We start from the raw sequence: 25,000 nt of genomic DNA on the forward strand, positions 1-25,000 counted from the left end.
ACCTCTTCAACGGTCAAGGAAATGATTAAAAAGCTAAATAAAACTTCGAGCTCCATCGTTTAAAGTTCCTTCTCCCTTCTGCTCAGCGGTTCCACGGTTGCTAGGTGACGGAACGTTCGCCGAGGGAGTGGCGGGAATTCATGAAGGCTAGGCCTGTCCAAATTCACAGTCGTTAACATCCGGTCTACTCGGCCGACGGAGGACCCAGTCCACGTCGGCCGAGTAGGCTGGGTCCTTCGAAGGATGCAGACCCTGAATTGAGGCACAGCGACAGGCTCACAATGACATTGTGACATCATATGGTACCAGCTAACGTTCTAGGGTACCTCTTAGCCAATAGCGATGGCAGATTTAAATTCAACTGCAGTGCAGAGTTTTTACCTGACAACGGCACAACACTAACAGTTTTAGGCAGAACATTAAAATTATAACTAAAATGCACTAAAGTGCAAAACTATTGACTACACGTGTCTGCAGCACGATTAGACACACATTTATATAGTTTATCAGAAAAATAAAGTTGATTTGGGGGTGACTTGCTCTTAAAGTTACTCAAAAACATAAAATCTGAGTTGGGAGAAAGTAATTTTTTTTACTGTGAAACCCACAAACATGTATGAGGAATGTGTTTTTTTTAGAATGGCATTCTGGACTATACATATGCAAAAAATATGAATAAATATAGCAAATAACACAAATTTAAAAAGTTATTAGTCTTCGAACAATTATTCACACAGGGCAAAAAGATGCATAATTGTGCAAAAATAATGAACATTTAAGCTAATCTAGCATCAATATTTGAACCAATTGTATTATTTACATACGAATTGGATTCTTTTGTTTTCCAAGATAACTCAGTTTATTTTTGCCCCTCCAAGAAGCAGTTTGTGTCCACTAAGCAGAGGAGCATCAGGCCTGGCTTCTCCATGTAGAAAAAGCAATAGAGAAGATCATTTGGACTAAGGGAGGAATAGCTGGACTGTTTTTCTCCATGGCTAGAACCTGCTTGCTCCTGATAAACCTTTTATTTCCTCTCCTGTCTTACAAGCATCACGGAGGGGGCGAGGCTTAGCCTCACTCCTGGAGACGGAGAAACAACACAGGTGCGGTATGAGAGCAGCTTCTTCTATGCCAGGACCTCATCTTCCTTGTTATGAGCCAGCTTCTCTTTTTAGTGTCCCAGAGGAAGGACTGGTCATCCAAACCCTCACTGTGGCGTCAGACTCCATCTGCGAGTCTCACGCTCCTTTCTTCCAGCTAGTTTAGCTTTTAACTGATGACTATTTATTGCATTGCTTGTTTTACTTATTTATTTATTTTAATTACTGTTGTGTTACACATTTATGTTGTTTTATTTGTATAATCACATTTTATTGGGTATTTTACATCATACATTTTACATATTTTCCAGTTTAGCTCGTTATTTTACATGTCACGTATTTTAATCCTTCCAGTGTTTGCTCTGTGGAGCCCTCTGCCTCGGGACCGGTGGTCGGTGGTGGCGGCGGCGGCTGGGTCGTTCCTAGGGTAGTGCCCAGGTAGTGGTGGGGGTTGCCACCCTCCCTCCCAGGGCTCCATGGATTGGTGTCTTGGCTGCTGCCGTCGATCTGCTGCTGTCGAGGCAGATGGCTCCCATGATGGCGTCTTTCATTACCTGTCCAATCTGAGCTCAGCCTAGTGTTTACTGTGGTCTTTTAATGTATTATGTGTACGAGTGTGTGTGTGTGTGTGTGTGTGTGTGTGTGTGTGTGTGCGTGCGCCTGGGAATGGTTTGTGGATTGGGGGTGAATCTGTCACAATTGTTTTGAGTGTGGGAAAGGGAGCGAATGTGGGTTCCATGGGTCATTTTGATCTGTTAAGCACTTTGTGTTGCATCCTGTGCATGAAAAGTGCTGTATAAATAAAATAAAATAAAATAAAGTTTTGATTTGAGCTAAAAAACAGCTGAGCTGCTGGGCGTTCATCGTTCTCATCCTCATGTATACATAAAAGCCCACTCAGCTACAACCTTTTAGTCTCAGATCGCTCCGATATCTAAGGTCGACGTCCGTCTCACAGCTTGCTGCGCGCCGTGACAGCTCATGATCACAACTTCTCTGACTGTCTAAAAAAAGGCTGTTTCTTCAGTTTAGTATAACTCCGCTTTTACTAGGCCTATTAACAAAGTAAAACAACGGGGGTGTATGATCTCCTTTTGGAGGTCGGCAACAAGATGGCGCCTGTGCTTGGCTTACCCGCAGTCACCGGCCACTTTTTCAAATTTTTCTCCCCTAACCTCCTCTTTTCCACCTTGCTCCTGTCTGCGATCCTCTTCAGTAGTGTCCCTATACCATCTCCAACGATCGCCAGACTCTTTTGTCCTTCCGTTCGTTCACGATTGCCCAAGATGCACAGAGGATGTATCATCCTGTTTGTTTACCTGAGTGGCGCACTGGCCCAGAGCCAAACAACGGTCACAAGCTGCGCACCTCCGGCTATGTTTGTGCGGTCCCGGGAGAACGTTAGAGGAAAAGAGGTAAACGAGCAGGAATCCAGGTAAGAATAAGACTTCTCTTAAAGCGTGGTTTATCTGGTAAACATCGGCGCGATCTTCTAGCTTCTTGTCCTTTGTTTGGTGACCTGAGCGCCACTTCCGCATTCCCGCCAGGCCGCGTTGGGACGCGGTTCATCCGTCCAAGTTTTTTAAGGTCGGTTTATCCTCATTCCTCAGTGGTTTCTCCTCCTGTTCCCTCCCATAAGTGTTTTTTATAAACACCGTGGATGTAACCCTGCCAATTTACACCCACTAACTCCAGCTGTTTCTGTAGTTTCTGATTCCTCCACCTCACTCAGCATGGCTTTATTAAATACCCACTCTGTTAACAATAAGTCCTTCCTGCTCAATGATCTAATTCTGTCTAAAAACCTGGATTTTCTGTTTCTGACTGAAGTTTGGCAGCAAACATCTGATTATTCTGCTCTGATTGAACTCTGCCCGAGTGGTTATTCTTTTCTTAGCCAACCCCGGGGTTCTGGTCGTGGTGGAGGCCTAGCTGTTGTTTTCAGAGACCATCTTCCATGTAGCTCTACAACCTCTGGTCACTTTGCTTCCTTTGAACTGCAGCTGATTAAAGTCGGGCGTAAGGACCCGTTCTACTGTGCTGTGGTCTATCGTCCACCTGGTCTAAACAGTTCTTTCCTTCAGGAGTTTAGTGACTTTCTATCCTCCACTGTGAAGCTGTCCAGACTGGTGATTGTTGGTGACTTTAACATCCACGTTGATGATCCCTCTGATCACTTTGCCATGAATTTCTCCAGCCTCATGGACACCTTCAGCTTTACCCAGCATGTTTCTGGCTCCACACACACCAGGGGGCACACTCTAGACCTTGTTTTTACCCTGAGTCTAAATGCTGACAGTGTTTGTCCTGAGGATGTTTATATTTCAGATCACCATTGCATTTTCTTTAACTTGTCAGTTTCTGCGTCCCCACCTCCTGCTCGCCGTATGGTTAGTTCTCGTTTTCTTAATGAGAGCACAGCTAGGGTTAGGGTTAGGGTTAGGGATTACTTGTTACCCTCATTTTAAAGTAATTCATTACATTACAATATTACTGATTTTAAAATGTAAGGCATTACACTACTTTTGCATTACTCTAAGTTACTTTCAACAAAACAACTTCAGTGTGAGTTTGGTAATCTGATGCATGGTGAACTCATGACACATCCGGTGGAAGGTGATGTGGTGTCTGAGCTAGGATTGCTGTTAAAAACAGTTCTTTAGAACGATTGTTTATGTAATAAAAGCAACAACAATCTGTACTCTCAGCACGCTGTCATCTTAGATTAACTGAGCGGCGAGTGAGGTGGTGGGGGTTCCAAGCCTATATTTGCCTTGGTCCCCAAATGCCTTGATACGGCCCTGGATGTGGGACCGGCTTTCTGGGGTGATCTGATTCTATCACATGTATAAATATTAAATGCCTATATATTATTGCTTTTCACTGGTAAAAATGAGTATTGGGGATAAATCTACCTACATTTTTTTCTTTTCAAGCACTTTGTTTTGTTTTCTTGATTTTATTTGAATAATTTCCTGCCCTTTCTCTCTCTAACCATCCTGCATGCTGCATGTTCTCTCCGTCTTCCAGAAAACCCGTTTCCTAGATTTCCTACTTTCTAACTGATCAGCCAAAGGGATCTTCACATGCGCGGCGCTCCAGCAGCAGTGAGTTGAAATCACCGGAGCCCAGATTAACTCAGCTGAGGCAAAGCACGTCAGAAAAGTACAGAATACCAGAGAACATGCGCTGATATGAACGATCGCAGGTGAATTATTTTGTTTTAGTGGAGCGATTTTGTGAATGTTACAGCGGCCGCGCGCAGCTGGAGTATTTGAGCCGTTACCGCTGCGTCCTCTCTGCCTGCAAAGCTGACTCCATAAATGACGTAATATATGTAGATACTGGAACTTTTTTCGGGTTTCCCACTATTTGAATTTTTAAGAAACGCAGCTTGATTCTGGGTTTAAAAATGCATTGTAATTACCGCGTTACTGACAACTGTACCGAGTAAATATTACCATTTTCTTTCCCTGTAATGCCTTACACTACCACATTGCAGCAAAAAGCAATGCATTACAGGAATTAATTACTTTTGTACCACGTTACTCCCAACACTGTTCACCATTCTCTCTTTATTCTGCTCTCCCCACCTATTCCACCTTCTTCAGGATCCACTGATTTCCCTCTTTCCTATTCACTCTCTCTCTTTCTTAATATTTTTTCTTTTAAATCCCAATTGCCTATTTTTGCTCATTTTAAATATATTTTTAAACATTTTCTAAATGCTTTTTTATATTTTTACATTTTTTGTTTTTGTGAAGCGCCTCGTGATTTTTTATCTTGAAAGGCGCTATAGAAATTATATTTTCTTCTTCTTTCTTCTTCTTTTCAAACCTGAAATGAAACTGAAACTCAGGGAGGCGGAGCCTTGCTGCTACGGCGTCCCAAATCAGACCTGTTCAAACGACACGGACGCACGTCCATAGACCCCAGAGGGTTCAAAGGGATTTTTGCCCATTTGAGTAGTTTCTGCTGCGTTCAAACTAGCCGTTAGCTTATCAGTCCTGTAGGACATAAACTCTGATCCCACGAACAGAGGTCCTTCAGGAAGCCATCTACAAAAATTATAATCATTATTATTATTGATAATTTTAATTAAACCTTTACACAGTGACATCATGCAAAAAGGGCTGAGAATTCCCCCTAAGTTGGAGCTTTATCTGATAAAACGTCACCTCTGTCTGAACTCCTGGAAGACGATGCGGTTGGGGAATCCCTGTCTGCAGATGCGGATCCCTTCCAGCACACCGTTACATCTCAACTGGTCCAGAACCAGGTGAGGGTCCAGTTTCCCTGCCTGAAAAAGCACGGTGAAGGATCACATTAGTAACCATGACGATAACCGTGTCAGCCTCATTCTAAAACTGCAGCCATCCCACAGAATCTAACGAGATTCCACGGATCTCCGTTGCACCACACTCACCCTTTTTTCGTGGTTGGGAATGATGCAGCGGACAAAGTTGGGGTTTGTGTTCCTGAGCGTGGCCATCAGCTTCGACAGTTGCTCCTTGTACAGCTGCCCAACGGTGCGGAACATGCCTTTCTTTGTCTTGTAGGCGGCACCAAAAGCTGTCTCATTCATGCCCGCAACCTGGTCCAGACCCACGATGCGGTCCACTGGGGGTAAAAGCATCAGCAGAAGACACGACTGCATCAGAGAAGATCCACTAAAAAGGGACGCGGGCGACTCAGCTGCAGCTGTTTAAGGTTTCTTTGTCCGGGTTACACGAACAAAAAAAGCCAAAACTTGAGTTTTTAAAAAGAAACCTGCATGTTTATAAGAAAATGGTGCAAACAAAAACGGATTTGTTGGGTTTGCTGCTTTCTGAATGTGTGACGAAGCATGAAAACGGACAGCGTGTGGCACTAGGTGTGACTAAAGCCCAACCAGGTGCGTTTATTCACCGTACAGGTGACGTAAACATGGAGCAGTCACAGTTTTTATAAAACAAGCAAAAACAAGTTGTTTCTGTGACTCCAGTCTGCTTTTCATGTTGTTCTTCCATAAGTTGAAGTCATCTAGGGATGTCTGGTTACCATGGCTCCTATCCTCCCATCCACACATCTAATGTTGATGCATTTCTTCTCGAGGCCACCTCCTCAAACATCTGTCTAGTCAGAGAAGCAACACTGTGGCCTTCTAGCTTTTATCTTTTCAGTTTGTGTTTTAATGATTAAACAAAAATTCAAAACCATCGTTTGGTTTTTATCGGCTGATTTGAAGCAAACATTTATGAATTATTACTTTTGTTGGTTTTAAGTTGTTTCAGTGGAAGGAACCAACTTTTTTGTTTACATCTGTTGTTTTTCATTACTTTTAAGGAACCATACTTTCCTGTAATCGCTTAAAAGGATGTGAACAGCGAGGGTTCTGGAGCAACATGAGAATAATAATTGTACAGCAATGTGCTTTTAGCGTATTAAAAGGCCAAGCATTTCATCAAAATGACCAGAAGTGAACTTTGACCTCACAGGTCAATCTGACAACCTGGTGCCGTATGAAGAAATGAGCCTGAATGTTGATTCTAGTGATGTAATCTATCAGTATGAACACAAAAATATTATTATTTATCAGACAAAGAGCAGCCCAAAGACCCGGTGACCCTTGCCCGGATGTGGGTCACCGGCCCCCCCTCTGGAGCCAGGCCTGGAGGTAGGGCAAGTTGGCGAGCGCCTGGTGGCCGGGCTTTCACCCGTGGAGCCCAGCCAGGCACAGCCTGATGAGGAAACGTGGGTCCCCCTTCCCATGGGCTCACCACTCGTGGGAGGGGCCAAAGGGGTCGGGTGCATTGTGTGACGGGTGGTAGGAGGGCGGGGACCTCGGCACGTGGAAGGTCCCCTCTCTGGTGGGGAAGGAGCCTGAGTTGGTGTGTGAGGTTGAGAGGTTCCGACTAGATATAGTTAGACTGACGTCAAGGCGTGGCTCTGGGTCTGGAACCAGTTTCCTTGAGAGGGGTTGGACTTTCTACCACTCTGGAGTTGCTCCCACTGAGAGGCGCCGAGCAGGGGTGGGCATACTAGCTGCCCCCCATCTTGGTGCCTGTACATTGGGGTTTACCCCGGTGAATGAGAGGGTAGCCTCCCTCCGCGTACGTGTGGGGGGACGGGTTCCGACTGTGGTCTGTGCTTATGCACCAAACTACAGTTCAGACTACCCACCCTTTTTGGAGACCTTGGAGGGGGTGCTGGAAAGCGCTCCTTCCAGTGACTCCCTCGTTCTGCTGGGGGACTTTAACGCTCACGTAGGCAACGACAGTGAGAGCTGGAGAGGTGTGGTTGGGAGGAACGGCCCCCCGATCTGAATTCGAGTGGTGTTTTGTTATTGGACTTCTGTGCCAGTCATGGATTGTCCATAATGAACACCATGTTCAGACATAAAGGTGTCCACATGTGCTCTTGGCTCCAGGATACCTTAGGCCGCAGCTCGATGATAGACTTTGTTGTCGTTTCGTCTGACCTGCAGCCGCATGTCTTTGAGACTCGGGTGAAGAGAGGGGCGGAGCTGTCACTGACTACTACCTGGTGGTGAGTTGGCTCAGATGGTGGGGGAAGAACCAGGCAGGCCCAAACATATTGCGAGGGTCTGCTGGGAACGTCTGGCAGAGTCTCCTGTCAGAAGGAGCTTCAATTCCCACCTCCGACAGAACTTCCAAAAAACCATACAGCCAAACAGATTTTACAACTCAGACACAAGATCTCTCAGATACTCACCAGGTTTTCTTCAAACGTCTAGCTCACATTCCACCATTTCATTCATACTTTGTCCTGTATAATCACTAGTTTAGGAAAATAGAAATAAATTCATTTTTAAGACTAAATACTTGACTCTGTCTGAACTAATATGAAGTGTGTGTTCGCTGAAAAGCCAAAGAACTTTGAATGATATTAAATCTAATATTCAAAGACCAATAAGTTTGATAATTCATATTTATATGAAATATCACATCTTATTGGTCATTTGATGAATGTAGCTAATCCTCACCACTGCAAGTGCCCTGGGACTGGGAGATCGGGTTCAAGTCCCGGTCGGGTCGTACCAAAGACCTTAACAACGGGACCCGATGCCTCCCTGTTTGACACTCAGCTTTAAGGGGTTGGGGGGGTTAGACCACCAAATGGTGCCCGAGCGCAGCCACTGCTGCAGCTCACCGCTCTGCACGGGGATGGGTCACATGCGGAGTGTGTGATGACTAATCGAACTTTAACTTTAAACTCACCTGATTTTAATCATCAGATGACTAACAGGCTTCTGATGAGCTGCTGAACAGGTGACTCAACCACTCCAGGAGTGTTGGAGCAGAGCATCAACTAAAACATGCAGGATACCAGGGCTCCCCACCCCTGCTCTAAACTAGGCACGAGTCCCTGTGATGGACTGAGGCCTGTCCGGGATGTCCCCAGGAAGTCTCTCGCCTGATGGAGTTAGACACCTGCTCCCTGCGACGCCACTGAGGACTGAGCGCTTCAGAAAATGGTTAAAATCTTGTCACAAAGACGTCGTTCGTCCCGGTTTCCTTCGCTGGAATAACACTATAGTGTGTTGTTAAACTTTGACCCAGATTTACCTTAAAGCACTGGCAGAACGTTTGAGTCTACACAGATCTGCATCTAGATGAGCACATGGCTCGTATTTTCGTTCGTATAAACGTCAGAAAGTAGAATAAGATCATCTGCCATGCAGAGAAAGTTACACTCCTTCAGTCCAATGAACAACAGAACTAATATATCAGAAACTCAGATTGGATCTGGATCCAATGAGGTTGGATGAATGCTTTCTTCACTTTCCATCTGCAGATGATTCTGGTGGGACTGTGGGGAGCTCTTAAACCCGAGTTCATCCCGGTACTGGAGCGTGATTAGAGGGTATCTGACCTCTGAGCATGGATCCCATCAGGCCTAGACCTACGAATCTGGATAATGTCTGACATTTTAAATATTTATCGAGCTGGTTTCACTCTGGGGTGAGATGTGTGAATGCCAACACATGTGGGAGTCCAGCAGCGACTTCCTGTGATAACTGAAGCTTCAATGTTCCATCAGAGCCGAGCCATGCAAAGCTAGAGGGCAGCAGTTGGATGGGGTGGTGATGACATCACAGCGGGCCAACGAGCAGCCAGTGGGACACAAAGCTCGTCCCTAACAGTCACCTGGAGCTTCAGGAAGCCCAGACACATTGTCATAGAAAGAGGCTCTCTGAAACGTCTGGATGTCTACAGCAACAGAGAGAGAAAGGACAGGAGTGAGAGAGAAACAGGAAGCAGGCCAGCGAATCCGGACTCCATCATTTATACGACAACAAACAATCGCTGCAGCATTAGCTAAACGGCTGAGAGGTTACAGTCCGGGATGTTAGTGAAAAAGGAAGTCCTTTTGGTTCTAGGGTTTTATTGGTCAGAACCATCGACATATATATTGGAGAATTCATGTCCATAGGCTTCAATTATAAGTTTTTGTGCCAAAATGGGAGGTGGCCGCCACCGCCATTTTGACTGTGTCACAGGTTCCATCAAGCCCAGACAATTCCATAAAAGGGAAAAGAGGTGGAGCTGAGTGTGGGGCTGTAAGGCTGGGATCAAATAACGACACCCGTCGAACTGAAGTGATGTAGCTACAAGCTAACCCAAAGCTAACACAGAGGTGGGAGCTAAGCTAACGGAGGTAGCTACGTAGCCACAACTGGAGTTAACTGTGCACAACACCAGAGCTTCTGAGTCAGAGATACGCCGGGCTGACCGCTGGGTAAAACCGGGTCGAACACAGAGGTCTCCGAGAGCTCCACAAGCCGGCAGCCGCACAGCAGACAGGCGCCGCTGCGATCAGAGATGCGCCAAGCTGCCGCTGAGGGGAGGGGGCCATACCGATATTCGGAACCCAGCTCCACCAACATGTCATAATTCAACCCATTTTCAAAAATGCAGCATTATGTTAAATGCACTGGGTATTTACCCTATTACATTTAAATTTTATGGTTAAACAGTACATAGTAAAATCTAAGCTCAGCTAGCGCAAGAGCGGCAGTGACCTAAAATACATAAATATAATTTTACTTACCGATAGAAATGAAGTGGAGACTCCTTGGACGCTCTATTAGTGCAATTAATGTCACAGGAAGTCATTTTGTCCAACAATTGCACAAATAATATCCAAAAAGAACGCACAAACGCTACAACTAATGGTCTAAGGTGAGAGACTGAAATTGGCGGAACAGTTTTCAGGCGAGGCTGAGGCTCAGGCTGAGGCCTTTCCCCGGAGCTAGCTCTGCGGTCACGTGGGTCTGATGCTCATTAATTATACAGAATTTTAGGCTTTTAATACACTTAAACAGATCCTGGTCTTCTGGCTTCATCAGAACGTGATCTTCAGCTTTCGCTGGAGCGGTTCGCAGCCGAGTGTGAAGCACGTAATATGTTTAACATGAGGTATCTGAACCATAACAGAGGGATTTACATTACAGTGGTGGAAAAAAAAACACTGCACACTGCTGCCAACTAGCGGCCGGCGTTTGAATTGCACCAAAAGAAAAGAAAACACACAAATGTTTCAAGTAAATTCTTCCAAAAATTCGATACATTGCTTTTGAATATCAGCTCCTCTAAATCTGAGACCACGGTCTTGAGTCGGAAAAGAGTAGAATGCCTTCTCCAGGTCAGGGATGAGGTCCTGCCCCAAGTGGAGGAGTTTAAGTTTCTCGGGGTCTTGTTCACAAGTGAGGGAAAGACGGAGCGTGAGATCGTTAGACCGATTGGTGCTGCATCTGCAGTGATGCGGGCGTTGCACCGATTTGTCGTGGTGAAGAGAGAGCTGAGTCAGAAGGTGAAGCTCTCGATTTACCGGTCGATCTACGTTCCTACCCTCACCTATGGTCACGAGCTTTGGGTAGTGATCGAAAGAACGAGATCACGGATACAAGCGGCTGAAATGAGTTTTCTCCGCAGGGTGGCTGGGCTCTCCCTTAGAGATAGGGTGAGAAGCTCGGTCACCCAGGAGGGGCTTGGACCTGCTGCTCCTCCACATCGAGAGGAGCCATTTGAGGTGGCTCGGGCATCTGATCAGGATGCCTCCTGGATGCCTCCCTGGTGAGGTTTTCCGGACTCGTCCAACTGGGAGGAGACCTAAAGAAAGACCCAGGACACGCTGGAGCAGTGGTCCTCAATAGTTGGCCTGCGGGCCATGTGCGGCCCGCGGCCCCCCTCTTTGTGGTCCCTGAACCCCGCACCCCAGATGACGGCCAAACGGGAGGTGTGCTGTCACATAGAGAGCTGGTGTAATGAACCGCCAGCAGCGCTAGGCAAACACCCATTTTAAACAAAATAAAACCTTCCTGTTAGGCAACAAGTCAAAACCATTATCAGGGTTGTGCAACTAAAATTTTAGTGAGCTTTAATAAACTGACCATCTTTCCAGAGTTCAGCCACAAATTTATCAGTAGACTGGTGAAGAAGGGTGGCAACGTTATCGTTCAGAGGATCCATGTTCTTCATGAGCCACTCGTCGGCTTTATAGTCCACCTGAGCAGAAACACAAAGGATCGTGGGTGTTATCTGGCCAGTTCTGCTCAAACATCCCAAACAGAATCACAGCGAAAATCTTTCAACGAAAGCAGCTAGACTTTCTGCAGAGCTTTGTGAATTCTGACTAGAATATGAGAGTGAAGCTTATAAACTGTTGCTGTCTGTTGTTGCTTGATTAGCTGAAACTACAAATGAAGACCCTCCTCCCTACCCCCCGAGGAGTCATCGATGTCTTTAGGCCTGATTGTATTGGAACGGTTTATTTGATTAAGAACAGGAGGGTGTGACATAGAGTGAAACTTTTTTGGAACTGGGTTAAGAGCTGTATTATGGGTACCCTTGAGGGGTATGGAGGAGGGGTATTCATGTGTAGTTTCTTCTCGTTAAGCACCAACAGACAGCTACAGTTTATAACTTTGACCCTCCAGAATTGACAAAGCTCCTCGGATGAGGTGCGAAACGTCTTCAAGAAACCAAATACATCCAGTTGCCTTCATTCGAACCTCTTTAGATTACCATGACCCGGATGACTGAGAACCTTCACCAGCATCTTGGATTTTTAAGGTTTGGAGAAATGATTACAGGAAAACAAAAGAACCTTAATATACACAAACCATCTGAATTTCAGTCAGAACTCTAGGGATGTGTACAAGTGAAATTCTGGCAATACGTATCGCGATACAGGGGAGACGATACGATACATCACGATATATTGCGATTCATTCAGCCAGACGATATTTGACTGAAATTATTGTAGGAAATTTCAATAAACAGTCCTAATCGATACGTAATATGTTTAACGTGAGGTATCTGAACCATGCTATTTTTAGTTTTGACTTATTTTAGCTGTTTTTGAGTATTTCAATGCTGTTTTTAACTAGTTTTTATTCTTATTATTGGGCTGCTTTAATTTTATGTCTCATGTGTTTTATTTATTTCTCTTTGCTGCTTTCTGTTTATTCTATTGTTTTAATGTATTTTATGTACAGCACTTTGTTCCTGTGCCGGGTGTTTTAAAGTGCTTTAAACATAAATGAATGAATGAATGAATGAATGAATAACAGAGGGATTTACATTGCAGTGGTGGAAAAAAAACACTGCACACTGCTGCCAACTAGCGGTCGGCGTTTGAATTGCACCAAAAGAAAAGAAAACACACAAATGTTTTCAAGTAAATTCTTCCAAAAATTTGATACACGGCTTTGAATATCGATATAATATTGAAGGAAATAATAACACGATATATTGCCATATGGATATTTTCTTACATCCCTGCAGAATTCAACATGAAAATGTCTAAATAATAAAAATGGAGCCAGGATGTAATGATCTTTTATGTTTTGCCTGCTAAAAGCACAACTGTGATGACGTATTTGTGAGTTTTAAACATCGGACGTAACGGCACATTCAGCAGCCTGAGATGAAAGTCTTCATGTGGGTTTAATTCAAAACCAAAAAAATGATGTGTTTGTAGCTACGTCCCTCTTCAGTATCCCTGTCATGTTGGATTTATTTTGTGAAATTCCAACATTATCCTGGATCCAGATACCTGAAAGAATCTGACATTTTGGATCGTGTGTAGGACTGAATGTCCTTTCAGTTTGCAAATAAATGTGGAAAAACTAGAATAAAAGGAAACAGTAAACCATAATTAAGCTGCTGCTCTAAAGGTAATATATTTTATGTTTTTCTCTCCGACGGGGGCCTTTCCAGGAATGCTGAGGAGGATCAGTTTCTTTTTACAGATGCCAGACCTCCACAGAAAGGTGAACATTGAATGTCTTAGTTACGTAACCAACAGGCATCAGAAACTCCGTCTCACGCCGATCTGAACCAGATGTGGGTTCCTGGAGCAGCAGCTGTGCAACAACTGGTCTTTGGTTTTTAGGCTGTGACCTGGATCACTGATTTCACCAGAGGAGTCAAAGTCTGTGAAAAATCTAGGCTGGGAGGTTTCTGGGCATGAAAATGTGAAATAAAATAATAGAATATCTCGTTCCACCACACAGCAGAACTCCTCCAGGCTTGTGCTATTTGTGGAGATAAAACATCAACGTAGCAAACAGAGTCACTGGTAGAGTCGTGTTGCTGTTAGCCAATCAGAGGAGAGATGTCCAATGTCAGGAAATAATAATGAGTAAGACTCCAAATCCTGCCCTTTTCTGCCCCTCGGGGAAACTTATACTTCCTCAAACAGGAGTGCCAGAGCTTTTTTTCCACAGAGGTCGACTCACTGGGCATCATTTATACCAGAGACCACTACAAATGTAATCTAATGTGTAGAGAAATATTAAAGACACATCTGCTGTGTTCTCTGGTATAAATTAATGCCTCGTGAGTCGATCTCTGTAGGGAAAAAAAGCTCTTGCACTCCTGTTTTAGGAGTGTAACGCCCACAAATGGTCAGTTTTTCATGTACAGTTTGACCTCTTTAGTATCTGGTCATATGGAGGCAGGAGTCTACATTTGGTGCCTTTAATCTGCCGGATCCTGCCATTCTATCAGCTGGAGTCCGGGCCTCTCTGCAGCTCGGAACACATGATAACATGTTGTCAACAAACTGTTCCCGTTTCAAGGCCTAAGCTTCCCTTATCACTTCTACAGGATTCTCATGCCTCTGAATAAAGTGACTATTTTAGCTCATAAGAGTTAATCAATCGTGAAATGAATGAACAAATGTTATATGAATTAATAATAATGTTTTGATCATGGACGTAATTTTCACTTTAGAAGTGGGGGGGACACGTTTGTGTGTGTGTGTGTGTGGGGGGGGGGGGGGTCTTTATAGTATGTTCTAATGGGAAACAGGCTTCAACACAAATGGTTGTTTTCTGCTTGGTCTTAGAGCTCAACCAGTGCCAATTTAATATAAAGTATTGGTAAAAAGTGCAGGGGTGAAAACTTGACTTTGGAGAAAGTGGGGGGGACATGTCCCCCCGTCCCCCCCCCCCAAAATTACGTCCATGGTTTTGATTAATCTGTGCTTAAATCAATAAGGTTGATTAATCTGTGCTTGAATTGCTGTTGTTGGTTTAATAAGTGAATCACTATTTTCTGACAGCTCACACACTCAGACACATGACGATGACAAGGTTAAGCTAATGTCCTGCTTTCTGTTCCACGAATCAGAACTCCTGTATCTGACGCAAGGCGTGATGTTCTGAGGTCTGCTTGTTAACACCCCTTAACATGGTCCGTCCCGGTTGGCCAAGAAATCATAATATGAGAATAGTAAAACAGAGCTCACTTGACGGTGAGATAGTTCTAGAGCAAGCTATGGACAGGCCATCCATAGCGAGCCCTCTTCAACCCAGAGCATTCTTGACAAGCTGTCAAAACCCTGCTACATGCTACAGCTGACACAGCAAAATGGTTCCTTCAGCTATTCAGAAACAGCTGTTCTAGATGCAAACGATTTCATCTATCTGTTGTGACTCGGAGACATCACTGGACTGGAGAGTCTGTGCTGCGGTTAATCTACCGAACCTCGGTGCCCAGAGGTCATCTGACCTCCCTGACTACTGGATCCGCGAAGAGGGTCCCCAAAGAAAGGGTGAGGTAGACACACAGATTGGTCTGATGAGGGTTTGATAAGAACCAACTTCATAGCTTAATGCAAACCAAATTCTTTTCACCCAGAACTCAGTTCTCCTAGATACAAGGTTCTGATGAACACACACCATTAAACCACCATACATCACATCCCATCCTCTTAGATTCATCTATCACAGTAGTCTTGGTTAACTTGTCTTGTTTTTAATTTGTTTAGAAATTAATTTCTTATCTTTTATAAACCTGACTCTGTCTGAATTGAGACAAAGTGTGTGTTTCCCCATTTATTTCCCATTAGAAGCTAATGCGGGAGATAGGGGTAGAAGATTATTTTCATGTTCAGCCTGCATGTGAAACCCAGAGGGTGTTTCTCATTGTCAAGGCGCCTTGCTTACGAGGACACTGTACTTCCTTGGTCAAAGAAAACAGTTAAATGGAACAGACTTGCATCACGTGACCGCGGCTTCCACGGCGGTCAAGTGACACGGGGGATAAAGTTATATTTTATAAGTAGTAGTTTCAATATAAATATATAACAAGACTTTTACTTTTTAAATTGTGTATATGTTTATTAAATTAAAAATATAAGTGAGTTACTACCCGCTAGCCACTGAAGCTGCAACTACTAAGCAACTAACCAACCATAGATAACTTCTTTGGATCTAAAAAAAACATTTTAAATTAGTTGACTTACTTTTAAACTTGAAAACTGTCCCTGAAGTAGCTGCCGTCCTTTTGAAAATACCGCAGTGTATTGTGGGTAATTTTTGACCAAGGCTAGGCTACAAGACACCTCCCGTGTATCCTTGCTCAGCTAGCTAAACGGCTAACAAATGGAGAGCACACGCCTCGGTAGAACATGAACATTGGAACACGCCTTGGTGGATCCTGATGACGTATCTCCTAGGCAACCGGGGCGGGGCCAGGACACCAAGGCAAGGTTCCTTGGCATTGAGAAACACCCAGAGTGACGATCATATTTAAAACAATAACAAGTAAAAAACGGTTTCTCAGTGAACTTGGTCTTTAGTGAAAAAGGGCAAGTTTTTGAAAGAGATGAACAGAATTTCATAGTAAACAAGTGAAATACTACACACCAGGCCTTTAATATTTAGACTAAGAAAATGTTTGTAGTCATTTTTGTTTCCAAAGACTGGTTACTAGAACATGAACCCTAACATTGGGTGATGAGGAACATACCCTCCCTGCGTAGTGAATGATGCAGAAGTCAGCTTTATCCTTGAGCTGACGTGGCTTCTGAAACTTGGAGTGCGTTCCCAGCTCCTGCAGCACTTTGTCTACAAACGTCTTATCCGTGGCTTTGGGAAACCAGCACTCCTCGTCCAGCAGAGCCAGGATTCCAGGGGGATTATTCTGAGGAGAGGCAGTTTGTCAAAAGCAGAATATCTCTTAGAAACGCAGACACGTGGAAGGGTTGACCGACCGGCCTCTCGATGAGGTCGATGCAAGGCTGCAGGTCGAGGCCGAAGTCGATGAAGCTCCACTCGATGCCCTCCCTCTGGTACTCCTCCTGCTCCAGGATGAACATGGTGTGGTTGAAGAGCTGCTGCAGCTTCTCGTTGGTGTAGTTGATGCACAGCTGCTCGAAGGAGTTCAGCTGACAGAAAAGTATAAATGTGAAGTGAAACTGGAGTACCTGCTGTGTGACAAAGGGTTTGTTGTTGTTAAAGCATCGTGATTAACACCTCAAAGATCTCAAACCCAGCGATGTCCAGGATGCCGATGAAGGAGGCCCCCTGCCGTTTCGTCCTGTCCAGGGCCTTGTTGATGCGGTGGACGAGCCAGCGGAACAGACGCTCATACGTCGCCTTGGCCAGGGCTTCAACAGCAAAGTCAGCCTGTGTTAAAAACACATCATTAATAATGAATAATCCAAGTGATGTGAGCCGTTTGGGAACTCAAACAATGAGCTGCTGTATTAGTCTGTGGAGAGTGGTGGATTTGTCTCGCTAAGATGTCAGACAGCCCGAGAACAACCAGGACCATCCATCAGCCAGATGTGAGCATGACCCATCCAAACAGATGTTACGAATTAGCAACATGGAGCCCAGTCTAAACACGACGACTAAAACAAAAAATGGAACTCGTGTTTCAGGTTTAACAAGTGAAGCTCTGAAAGTAACATGAAAGATTTTAAATCTGGCAAAAAACTATCGACAGACATCCTGATAAACTATACTGATGATCTGACTCGGCTGCTGTTTCTGAGATGCAGTTCGGGATAAGGAGAGTAGTGTGGACCCTTACCTGCTCTTTGGTCTGGGCCTTTTGAACATAATCTCGTCCCACTTTGATCCGCGGGGTGAGTATTGCTCGCGTGAACTCCATCACATTCATGCCAAGCAGGTGGCAGAGCTTCTGAGCCGCTGAGAAGCAGAGAGCACAAAGCACGTTACCACTTACTCTTTAACATGATAAACCTGCAGATACTGTAAAGCGTCAGGGTCCACTAGAGAAAGTTCTTTAAACACCTGATTAGAACTTCTAACCAGTTAAAACAATCTGCAGGAAGCAAAGACATTTCTAAGGCCTCTACCTCCTTAACAGGATTAGGACATTCCTCACACACCTGCTGCTAAGAATCTCTTATTTGTCTTCTAACATCTGGCAGATAATGGTGCACTGATCACAACCAGGAAGGTGGGAGAAGACTTCAGCAGGGGCAGAAGGAAACCAGCTCCCCTCTACATCCACAGAAACACAGGGTGTTTCTCAATGCCAAGGAACCTCGCCTTGATGTCTTGGCCCCGCCCCGGTTGCCTAGGAGATACGTCATCGGGAGCCGCCAAGGCGTGTTCCAGTGTTCATGTTCTACCGAGGCGTGTGTTCTGTATAATTAATGAGCATCAGACCCACGTGACCACAGAGCCAGCTCCGTGGAAAGGCCTCAGTAGAGCCTCGGTCTGGCCTGGAAACTGTTCCGGGATTTTGAGTCTCTGTGTTTGTGTATTCTTGTTTGGATATTTTTTGTGCAATTGTTGGACAAAATGACTTGCTGTGGCATTAATTGCACTAATAGAGCGTCCAAGGAGTCTCCACTTCATTTTTTTCGGTAAGTAAAATTATATTTATGTATTTTAGGTCACTGCCGAGCTGAGCTTAGATTTTAACATGTACTGTTTAACCATGAAATTTAAATGTAATAGGGTAAACCCAGTGCATTTAACATAATGCTGCACTTTAGAAAATGGGTTGAAATATAACATGTTGGTGGAGCTGGGTTCCGACTATCGGCTTGTGGAGCTCTGGGATGGAAACCTTTCCACCCGGTCCTCCCCAGCGGCAGCTCTGCGCATCTCAGATCGCAGCGGCGCTTGTCTGCTGTGCGGCTGCCGGCTTGTGGAGGTCTCGGAGACCTCTGTGTTCCACCCGGTTTTACCCAGCGGTCAGCCCGGTGTATCTCTGACTCAGAAGCTCTGGTGTTGTGCACAGTTAACTCCGGTTGTAGCTAGGTTGCTACCTCCGTTAGCTTAGCTCCCACCTCCGCATTAGCTTTGGGTTAGCTTCAGGTTAGCTTGTAGCTAGTTCGACCGGGTGTCGTCAGTTGATCCCAGCCTTACAGCCCTACCCTCAGCTCCTCCTCTCCTCCCTTTTATGGAATTGTCTGGGCCTGACGGAACCTGTGACACGGTCAAAATGGCGGTGGTGGCCACCTCCCATTTTAGCACAAAAACTTATTACTGGAGGCTATGGAAACCCATTGTCCATATATGTATGTCGATGGTTCCAACCCTGTTCCAACCATAGCAGCCCCACCTCTTTTCCTATTTTTGGATTGTCTTGGCGTGACGAGGCCTGTGACACGGCCAAAATGACCTGCCCCCCACAGAGCAATGGGCGGGGTATGTCCATCCTTTTTATATGTCGATGATGTCTACCTGTGTTCTCAGGCATGGAGGCTTGATCTGTGTTCCTCTCCTTTTTGAAGACCACATTGCCAAACTGCAGCACTGCAGAGACCACCTTCAACATGCCTGATGAATTTAGAATGAAAGTCAGAAGAATTATCCATTGGCCCTTGGAGAGCACGAGGTTATGCAAGAGAAGACGAACATCGATTTGATGAATAGGAACAAGAAGGAGTGCGCACATCTGGAAGCAGTACTCACATACGATCTCATCATGGGTGAAGCCCATGATGTGCATCGCCTCCATCGTCTCCTGGAAGTTCTCCTTGTCCTGTTGACCCGGGATGGGAATGTTACCGTTTGACAAAAAGCGGTAGTTGTTGAAGCCCTCCAGGAGAAGGTCAGCTGACAGAAAGAAAGCAAAACAAAAAGCTCCCTTTAAATGATTTTGTCCAAATTTAATTCATTATCTAAAAGAATTTCTGTCAATAATTGTTTTACTTTAAGTTTGAGATGATTTCAGTTCAGAGCAGAATCTGCAAATCTGCCACAGAAAGAACCATCCCCATAAATCTTGTATGTCCCTAAACAGCTACCACATTTCAAGATGGTGCATGACTACGGAGCATCAACCACAGTTTAACAATATAAAAATGTAAAATTTCAAGCTAATAAGAATATTTAGAATAGACGGTGATGAGAAATATTAATGAAAAAGGACAAGTTTGTGAGCGGATACACAGAGTTTGACAGCAAACACGTAAAAACATTACATACTGGGGCTTTAACCATTAATTCAGCTCATACTGAAGGCTATCTAGTGTAATTGTATCCTAACGTCTGCTTATTTTAAACACAGAGTAAACCACTTAACTCATTCACTGCCAGCGTTTCTCACCGTTTTTACTGTTTTTTAAGAGTCACAGAACGTTGCGCGCTAGGATGATGTCGACGCCAAAACAACCAAAACAAGGCGGAGACTCGCCTCTTACATCAGAAAGAATCTGCGTGGTTTGAACGTTATCTGTTCTTTCATAATCCGTTGTTGAATTGTGATCGGCAGGCGCTTTTCCGGTTCGCGCCTCACTTTTTTTACACGAACGGCCCAAAACGATCTCCTAACACATGGATGTTCTGCTTCCTGATCACGTGACGTGTGACGTAAGCGGATGAAGATCGGCTTTAGAGCTGAGATGTTTGTTCTATCGGCACGGGGGCTCGTTCCGACGCCCACACAGTAAAAAAAAAATGCAAATGACGACTTTGGCAGTGAATGGGCTAAACATTCTTAAATGTTCTTTCCGGATGAATAACGCTTAAAGTGACTCTAAATGGATTTTTAAACTAGAGCTTAACATTGATCTCAGTGATTGTTGGGTTAGAATCATGATATTTGGCCCCACTCTGCATCCCTCTGCTGACCAAAAACTGCACTAGATAATTTTGTGGAGCAGGTAGGTGTCCTAGTAGGTGTTCTCTATCTGCTTTACGGCTGTTACCAGTTAGCAGTTATCTTTATCAGTTTGCTGATCGTCAAGCACAAGGAGAAGAAAAAGAAGACATTTGCTTTTTCTGTTGGCCTCATGGTGGAGCCTCAAAGTGAATGTAAGAGAGTAATGTCTTTGGAGGTGAAGCAAAGAGCTAAAACCAGCACGGCCTACGCTAGCTTGAGGGAGCTAAAGGAGGCTACAAAATCATGGCCTGATGGTGACCTGGCTTTGTTGCAACTGGACTTGTAAGCAATAATATTTTGGTCCAACAGTGAGGATCTTTTTACTTTGAGGTTTATTTTTGTACTAGCTGGCTCGTGTTAGTGTTAGCTCAAAGTGCTAGCTACAACAGGGTGCAGCAGGGTTGTTTACGACAGGTGTAATTCCACTTTCAACCAGGGGAGCAGGAAACTGCTCAGTGTTACTTTACATGAACTGGTTGGAATTGTGCAGATGAAGTAAATTAAATCTGACTCTCTAGCCACACGCACACGCACACACACACACACACACACACTCACTTCGAAGATGCTCTCCAGCCCCTGCTAGCAGGCGGTAGAAAACGTGGAAAGTCCTCTCATCTTTTGCCTGACGAATGGCTCTCGACTTCTCCAGAAGATCTGAGGGTGGAAGTTAAGGACGAGCAAGGAAACTGAAATGTGACAAACGTGAAGTCCGGTCACAAACATAAACGGCTGTTTTAACAAAAGATGGTCATAAAAAAGCACCTGTTCTGTTCTAGCTGTGTTATGACAGAGAAGCTCCACGTCTCAAACATTTTTGTTATTTTTCTCAACAGGAAGGAAAAAAGACTTTAATAAAAATAAGGGATAACAAATAAAGCAGTGCTTTTCTAGAACCCGACGCCTTTACACGGAGAAACATGCAGGATGAGGATTAGCGCCATGCTGTGGCTGCTCTCTATCACACATCTTATTTTAACTCTGATTCATCCCTCTGCTCCTTCCATCCTTCGTGGTAATAAGGATACAGGTCTCGATGTTGGCCCCGACAATGTAGCCCGTCACGTCAAAGTTGATTCTGATGAATTTTCCCTGCAGGCAACAAGAGACGTTCCACTCCAGTTTAATCAGACAGAAAAAAGGACATGTTTGTACAGCGGTGTGTGTTTGCAGCCCTGTTTTCCTCCTACAGCTTCAGCTGCATCGTACATTTTACCACCTCCTGCTCTCCTTACCGATGACAGGAATGCAGCCAGGAACAAAATGCCCATATTAGGAAGTGCCAGGTTAGCATGTCATGAAAGAATTTCAAGCATGTCTGTGGTTTCCTGACAGCAAGCCCATCTGGCTGCTGGCACGGCTTCTCCCCCGACACACCTGTGATGAATGTGGACCCGAACAACACACAGCCTAATCCTGACCACATGTTGTGCTCAGTCACACAAAAGGAAATGCTAAGAGTGAAAAGTGTTGTGATTACTGTAACACAAACCAAAGATCACATGTTAGAACAAACATCACTATAATGACACTATAGTTTAACAGCGTCTGTGACAGACTTTGCTGGCATGGAGCAGCAGCTTCCTGTTTGTTGCAAAGATCAGGGATAAGGAGTTTAAATAGGTCAGCTCAAGATGTTCTTCTAGATTTGTATGCAGTCTTTCTGCAGTGAGGCTGATTTAGGATTTATATTTATTTTATTTTTAAGTAGTTGTTTCATATTGTTGCTAGGGCTGCACGATATTAGGAAAACCTGCGATATTCGATAACAAAGATTAATATTGCCATGACGATATTACTTGCGATAAATAAAAACTTAACTCAGGAACAAAAATGATCAAAAACAAGGAAAAAAATCATAAAAATGAGAAAAGCAAATGATGTGAGGAAAGAAACAAGAAAAGGCGATCAGTGGATCCCGGGAAAAGCAGAAAGAGCAGAACTAAGCTAACTCAGGTGTTTGCTAACCATCAAAATTAAGTGCTGTCCACCTCGGGTGCGGGACTCTAACCTATGAGAACCCACCCAGCTGGCCAAATGGGTGAAGAGCTCTATTTGATTTGTTATAAAACATCATGCTTCCGTTTGATTGACATAATGTGTTATGTGTAGCAAACATTTGAGCTGACCATTCATTGCGATATTTATCTGTTCTTTGCGATATGCATATTGTGCATGCTGATATTGCGATAACGATATATTTACGATATATTGTGCAGCCTTAGCTGTTGCAAACCTAAAAGGTTAAACTCACTAAATGAGATTCTATTGTAAAAAAAGAAAAAGGTCTAAATCCTTAAATCAAACATTAAAGCGATGTTTGTTGAGAAAACATTTTGACTTGTTACCTTTAAAGGTGTTGTTTAAATCAATACATGTGCAGTTGGTCTCTAGTCGGAATGAATGCCTTGTAAGTCGTACTCTGGGGGAAAAAAGCTCAGATGCGCCTGTTTCAGGACTGGAAGTGAGCCACATCAGAGGAGAGCTACAGACGGCATTCTTACTTCCTGATATTTGGACATCTCTCCTCTGATTGGCTAACAGCAACACGACTCTACCACTGACTCCGTTTGCTCTCCAACGTTGATGTCTTATCTCCTCAAATAACACAAGCCTGGAGGAGTTCTGCTGTGTGGTGGAGTTGCTAATGCTAACAGTTAGCTTCTACAAGTTCTCTGCTGTTTCCTGGATACTAAACCAACAACAGCCTTTCCTGTCATGAGTCAAGATGAAAAAATAAATGTTAAGTGACAGTGTGACATAGATCTGTTTCTAATCCTAGAGTTTCACCGTCTGTTTTCTATCAGAAGCTAATGCTAATGCTGCATGGTGGCGTAGTGGTTAGCACTGTTGCCACGCAACACGAAGGTCGCAGGTTCGAAACTCGGCTGCGGCCTTTCTGCGTGGAGTTGCGTGTTCTCCCCATGCATGCATTGGTTTTCTCCGGGTACTCCGGTTTCCCCCACAGATCACAACATGCCCTATAGGTAAAAAAAGAAAAATTGTAAGTCGCTTTGGGTAAAAGCGTCTGCTAAGCACATAAACATAAACATAAGATAGGTGAAGGAGACTATTTTTATGTTCAGCCTGCATGAAACACTCAGAGTGACCCGTTGGAATCAGAAATATGATTTTAGAAATGGGGTTATAGCGTTCCACACCTTTGAATATGATTGGTCGCTCTGGGTTTTACGAGCAGGCTAAACGAGAAAATCTTCTACACCTGTTTCTTGCTTTAACCACCCAAAGAAAGCAGACGGAGAAATGCGTCTGTCAGAAAAAGACAGTCTCTCATCATGGGGAAAATTAGTATTCATGGCCCCGCCCCCTTGGTTTGGGACCACAGAAAGCTGTTGTTGATTTAGCATTCAGGAGAGAGCAGAGCACATCTTGGCTAGTAGAAGCTAACTGTTAGCATTAGCAACTCCATAACATAGTGGAACCCGTTCAGGCTTCGGTTATTTGTGGAGATGAAACATCAACGCTGCATTTTTTACCCGAGAAAGAAAAGCGAATGGAGGCAGTGGAAGAGTCACATTGCTGTTAGCCAATCAGAGATGAGATGTCATGAATATTAACGAATCAGATTCCAAATCCTGCTTTTCCCACCCTCCTCTGACTAATTTCTACAACTGAAACAGGAGTGCCGGAGCTTTATTCCACAGGACGTCTCACAGGGCATTCACTCCCACTAGAGACCACTAGATTTACTGAAATAATGGCTTAAAGCTGGTGAAGATATTGACTGAATACAAAATAAGTCTTGTGGAGGCGTGAAATCCATTTCCTGGCTGGATTCAGCTGGTGAACATGTTGAAATGATCTTCTGAACAGAAAATGTAAACTCACGAAGCGAGAGGAGTTGTCATTTTTCACTGTCTTGGCGTTGCCAAACGACTCCAGGATGGGGTTGGCTTGCAGGAGTTGGCGTTCCAGTTCCCCCTGTGAAGGAAATTCGAGAGGAAAGAAGACGGCAAAAACATTTCTAGTTCTGCCACTATGCAGGGGAACATTTGTTTCTATCCACTTTTTCTTGTTATGCGATCATTTCGTCCAAAGCATGCATAATTAGGCGAAGCGTGGCTCTATTAATCATAACAGCAGAAAAACCATGAAGCCAGCGTTTCAAACGGGCACCCATTCATCACGGCTCCGCTGGCTCTGTGTGGGTCGCAAAGTGATTTTTGTCAGGAGAAGTCGACGAGTTCAAGAGGCCAAGACAACCAAACAGTTGGCGGGACCTTGTAAAGCCAAAGGTTTGGTGAAAGCTGGCGCGTTCTGCCACGTTTGGGGGAGACGACTCAGAGGGAGCCGCCACATTCCTCCGGTTGTTCTCGTGTGAGTGTGTGGAAGAGCTTTACAAAGAGAAAGCTCTGAAGGTCCAGGATGGGATTAATGTCTGTTATTAGAAACACCAGAAGGCTTACACTCAAAGGCCACTTTATTAGGGACACCTTTCTGGTGGAGCTCCTTTCGACTCCATTTTTGTTCTGTGGGAGAAGACGCACAATG

At 44.5% G+C, this 25,000-nt stretch overlaps 1 protein-coding gene across 3 annotated transcripts in view; it reads right to left on the reverse strand.

Moving 5' to 3' along the window:
• The window catches only part of LOC107376256 (myosin-10), a 93,190-nt gene that overhangs the window by 11,639 nt on the left and 56,551 nt on the right, over positions 1-25,000 (reverse strand). For 2 of the 3 annotated variants that reach the window (XM_015945266.3, XM_015945265.3), the window contains 12 exons: positions 24,338-24,430; positions 21,517-21,580; positions 21,047-21,145; positions 19,297-19,440; positions 19,066-19,161; positions 17,435-17,553; positions 16,873-17,025; positions 16,611-16,784; positions 16,367-16,540; positions 11,497-11,611; positions 5,527-5,720; positions 5,279-5,400 (listed from right to left, as the gene is read on the reverse strand). In XM_015945266.3, coding sequence (XP_015800752.3) covers positions 5,279-5,400; positions 5,527-5,720; positions 11,497-11,611; positions 16,367-16,540; positions 16,611-16,784; positions 16,873-17,025; positions 17,435-17,553; positions 19,066-19,161; positions 19,297-19,440; positions 21,047-21,145; positions 21,517-21,580; positions 24,338-24,430 — 1,547 coding nt within the window. Of the gene's footprint in view, positions 1-5,278; positions 5,401-5,526; positions 5,721-9,250; positions 9,314-11,496; positions 11,612-16,366; positions 16,541-16,610; positions 16,785-16,872; positions 17,026-17,434; positions 17,554-19,065; positions 19,162-19,296; positions 19,441-21,046; positions 21,146-21,516; positions 21,581-24,337; positions 24,431-25,000 lie in introns of all 3 variants that reach the window. The other variant, XM_015945267.3, reaches the window with a different exon arrangement.

This window comes from Nothobranchius furzeri, chromosome 12, assembly GCF_043380555.1.
Source record: "Nothobranchius furzeri strain GRZ-AD chromosome 12, NfurGRZ-RIMD1, whole genome shotgun sequence".
NCBI classification, from domain to species: domain Eukaryota; kingdom Metazoa; phylum Chordata; class Actinopteri; order Cyprinodontiformes; family Nothobranchiidae; genus Nothobranchius; species Nothobranchius furzeri.